The 4943-nt window shown below is 27.9% G+C and overlaps 1 protein-coding gene across 1 annotated transcript; it reads right to left on the bottom strand.

Annotated features, from left to right (window-relative positions):
- Window positions 1–1958: 1958 nt before the first annotated feature.
- LOC145038585 (basic helix-loop-helix (bHLH) DNA-binding superfamily protein) lies at window positions 1959–4181 on the bottom strand. The gene is made up of 3 exons (XM_078986896.1): window positions 3965–4181; window positions 2855–3208; window positions 1959–2191 (listed from the first exon to the last, which is right to left on the bottom strand). The coding sequence occupies exons 1-3, from the start codon at window positions 4088–4090 to the stop codon at window positions 2111–2113; spliced, it is 561 nt and encodes a 186-aa protein (XP_078843022.1). The 5' UTR covers window positions 4091–4181; the 3' UTR covers window positions 1959–2110.
- Between the last annotated feature and the right edge of the window lie 762 nt (window positions 4182–4943).

Below are 4943 nucleotides of genomic sequence, written 5' to 3' on the forward strand. Positions count from 1 at the left end.
TTATAAGTTGGTTAATAAGCATAAATAAATATAAGACCTAAAGTGTAATCATATATAAAATAAATTTCAATATTAAAAGAATATATTTTCTTCTACTTATAAAGTTATGCTTTAACATTTTACATATTATACTTAGGTGCTGTTTGATTTTCTGAAGCAAAAATTCATGAAGTCTGCGGACCACCTCTGCAACCCTCGGCAGTAGAAGAGGTGGACCAAATGGCTGCAGACTATAATAAGAAGCGTGTTTGTTTTTTTAACATCTGCATACTGCTGCAGATATAAAAAAATCAAAATAAACTAATTTTATAAACCGAAAATAGCTTTTTAATACGTAAAATTTAATAATGTATAACATTTCGGTAAAAATTAATGATATTTCAGTAAAAAAGAATGATATTTCAGTAAAAAAGAAGGATATTTCAACAAAAAATAAAGATATTTTCAGTAAAAAATAATGATATTTCATCAAGAAATTATCATTATTGAATATAAAAAAAATTAAAAATAAATTCAATAAGAATAAACGAAAAAAAAAGGAAAAAAAATGTGAAATAAAATTTTAATAACATATAATCAAAATTTCAGCAATAAAAAAAGAAGAAGAAGAGGTTGGAAGAGGCAGTACAAGTGCTGCGCCAAACAGAGCACGTGCAGAGGTTTTTGACTCAGAAGACTTCTAAAAAACAAACAGCTGTGAGATTAAAGTGTTGCGCGTGTGCTGCGCCGCGCAGCAGTAAGAGGTTTGAAGAGGTTTTTCCAAAAAACAAACAGCACCTTAATTTATTAGGTTTAATATGTTATTGTATGTAAATCATTATCATTTTAAAGCTACAACTTTTGAATAATTTGTATAAAAGACTTAAATTATTACTTTAAATATAACCTTACAAGATCAAATTTAAATATAAATTTTAGATCAACTTAAACAACCTAAAAAATATTTTGTAAATAGTTAAAAGTGATAAATTGTAATGTCTTTCTAATAATGATTATAAGTTGGATAATAAGGTTAAATAAGTATCAAACCTAAAGTGTAATCATATATAAATTAATTTTGAATATTAAAATAATATTTTTACTTCTACTTATAAAGTTTTGTCTTTAACTTTTAACATATTATACTTAATTTATTATATTTTTGATATGTTGTTGTATGTAAATCATTCTCAATTTAAAGCTACAACCTTTGAATAGTTTGGACAAAATAATTAAATTGTTAATTTAAATATGACATTACAAAGTCAACTTTAATATAAATTTCAGTTCCACTTAAAAAATCAAAGAATATTTTGTGAATACTTAAAAATGAAAAATTATAGTGCTAAATACAAAAACTAAATTGTAGTATCAATTTAACTAAAATATTTCCTAAAGATATTCTTATAATCGTTAAAAGTTTTCAAATAAGTAGCTTAAAATAACTTACATTAACAATAGTTAAAAATAACTCTATATAAATGATTATATTGTTACCTTTAAAATAAAAAAAAAAAATTGTTTGATTTAAATAATTACAACGATATAAATTAAAAAGTTAAGTAAATAAATTTTAAAAAAAAATTAACAATAACATCAACTATAAATAACATTAAACCATATATTATATTTAATTTTATTCATAAATAACTCACGGGTAGAAACCATTTAAAAGATTGAGATTATGCGGTTTTAATAGATGTATATATTATCATATAATTCAAATTAATCAATATATTATATCAATTTAGTATAAGAATTATTATATCAAATTTAATAACCACATAATTGTTATATTAAAAAAAACATATATTGGTAAATATTTTAGTTATATAAATGTTTATGCGCAACGAGCGGGTATACGCCTAGTGTGTGTATATATATATATATATATATATATATATATATATATATATATATATATATATATATATATATATATTGTTGCAAAAGTTTCATGGTTCCGATATTAATTTCTTAGCATTTAATGAAAGCAAATATCCAAATAATTATTAGATAGAGGATTAGGATATATTCCAATTTATAAGTGGATATATTGACAGACTAGATCCTAACCATACATATGCCAACTAACATCTTCTCAACAATTTCAGGTGCACAAAAGTAAGAATCAAATGCCATACGCGATACTATTCATGAGTTTCTCTTTGATCCTTGAAACACCATTTTCCTGAGCATAATTCTCTCCAATCTGTAAATTTGCACCATTTAAGACATTGATCAATACATAAACTGTTTCAAATGAATATAACATTTATTTAAATCATCACGGTATAGTGTAGTGAAATGATAAAGAAGAAACATTGGAGAGAATCATTGTAGTGAAATGATAAAAGAAACATTGTAATATGCCAAAACGGCCGATTATAATCATCGTATGTTTCTTTGCAGAACAATTGTTTTAAATTTCTAAATTCGCTTACCATGCCCTACTTTAGTTGTCTTATTAATAAACACTACAGTTAGTTTGAAACGATCACTAGCTAATTCATTCGTATCACTCAAAAGACCCTCAATTACGACAAAATACAAAATCTTTATCTAGTTATAGTTTTATTTATTTATTTATTTATTTATTTCAATATCATTCCTATTAAAAATGTAATTGTATTTAAATTTTAAAAATAAAATTGTGAATCCAACAGAAACATTCGTTTGCACTTGTCAATTTCTAGATTGATTCAACAATAATAGATACTTTCTTAAAAATTCTTTTTCCAATTATGTATACATGCATGCAAAAAGATTCAAATATATATCGCTCATATGTTCAAAATGGTAGAACCAATTAATTAAGAATCTAAAAATCCTAAACGGATGGCATGTTTAATTGTATAGAAATTAAAGTATGTACCTGAGCATGTATGGTATGAAAAACAGTATCATTGACGATCGAAAAAGTGGCATTGATGACATCGAAGCCTTCTTCATGAATCACTTGAATCGTATCACTGAACAAGAACTGAAAATCAACCCCCGTTACGAGAATTGCTTCAAGAGACGAGCCAGTTCCACGAACATCAATATGTGGTATTCTTTGTTGCCCCACCATCAAATTCGAGTTTTTTATTTTGTCTTCGTGATTAATTTCCAGTGTTTGGATTCCCATCAAATTATCTTTTTCTTCATTCATTTTCTCCAGTTTTATTTGCAATTTCTTTATGTAATTTGCAGCTTCTTGTAGTTGATCTGGCAGTGATATCACTTCCTGCAGCATTTACAAGAGTAAAAAGTAATTAACATGGGGGAAAACCATTAAACCCACCAAAAGATATCAAAAAACTTCAAGATTTTGCCCTAAACACTGCAAATTAGCCCCAAAAGATCTCTTTACGTTCTTATTTTATTTTATTTTTGAATGGCTTACCCACATCCGGACATCCCCTAAATCTGTCAACATATATCACGAGGACACCTTTCCAACAACATTTGATACCTTTGGGCCATATGGCCTTTGGTTTTAGTGGCTGAATTTCGGCATTCTTGAATGCCCATGAGGATGGTGAGGCTTATATTTCAAACGAAAGAGATTAATTCTTTAATTTTTTCATTTTTTTGTAACGCACGAGTTTTAACATGTCACCAGTTATTAAACAAGTCCAGCTATGTAAAATTAAAGATTTTTACAGGTATGTTTAGAGTTGAGTATTTCAAACCGTAAACGACATCATTTGTAGAAAATTTATCCTAAATGTTAAAAAGAAATTCGCAAGACTCTTGGTTGATAAATTTAGTGGTTGGAATATCCAAGATAATTGTAATTATCTTACACTTGTGACTTGTGTGTTACCTAAAGAATGATAAAAAAGACGTGTACTCAGATGGATAGAAACTAAAAAATTTGTTTCTAGAGTACTGTGGTTCCCGATTCCATGGTCAGTTTCTATGGATGTATGGTATACTTACAGAACATACATGAGAGAGAGAGAGAGAGAGAGAGAGAGAGAGAGAGAGAGAGTAAAACCCTAGAAGAGTTGTGAGGAACAAGAGAGTGGAGCTTGGAATAGAGGGCCTTCATGTGAATCCTTCTGTTCTTCTCAACAGTTCTTCGGTCAACCCTAGAAGACGACGAACTAGGGTTGAATTCCATCACGCCTGGCTTCAGAAGCTATGGAATCGTTGGACTGGTTTTATAGCTGCAAGTAATGCATATATGTTCACACTTCACACTAATTGGCCTTTTTATGATGGCAGCAAACCAACAAAGATTGGATGCAAGTGATTTATTAAAGCTAAAAAAAATTACTTTTTTCTCCAATCAAGAAACTTTGTGGGACCCACATGCATCAAAAGAGTTTCCAGACAATTATTGTATTAATGTACCGGTCAAGTTTTTTCGAAACAATGGCTACCAGTTCGACTCGTTAAGTTTCAGAAGCAATCGTTATATAAAAAACGGTATTACAAACCTATATTTAATTTAAGCATTGCCAATAAGACATGTATTTTGATCTAAAAGATCAGTTGGAACAAAATATCTAGGAGTGATTACTTTCATTTTATCATATGATTTTTTCTAGGAACCGAAAATAATTTATGATATTCAAGTCCCAAGTACTCCAACCACCAAAATTCTATTTCCCACTTATAAACACCATTATGGTCCTCCATGTTTGGGAGAATATCACTTATGACGTCATTGTAATTTGATCACTACTAGTTATATGTTGTATGTTGAATATTTACATTTTTATATTCGATATCAACAAAAGGATGATGTCTTTTCCTTTACATGATACGATCAAAGAGAAATGAAAAAGAGACTTGAAAAATAAACAGTGAAAATACATCATGTATTCTCCCACTACTGTGCAAGCAGATTAAAGAAAACAAGAAAAAAATGATATAAACAAGACAAAATTCCCCTTTGATTTATCAAACGCCATAATATATTTCAGTATTTTTTAATTTTTTTTAGAAATATGGTCCCTGGGTTTTATAAA

The sequence above is a fragment of the Lactuca saligna genome, chromosome 4 (genome assembly GCF_052625555.1).
Source record: "Lactuca saligna cultivar CGN05327 chromosome 4, ASM5262555v1, whole genome shotgun sequence".
NCBI lineage: Eukaryota > Viridiplantae > Streptophyta > Magnoliopsida > Asterales > Asteraceae > Lactuca > Lactuca saligna.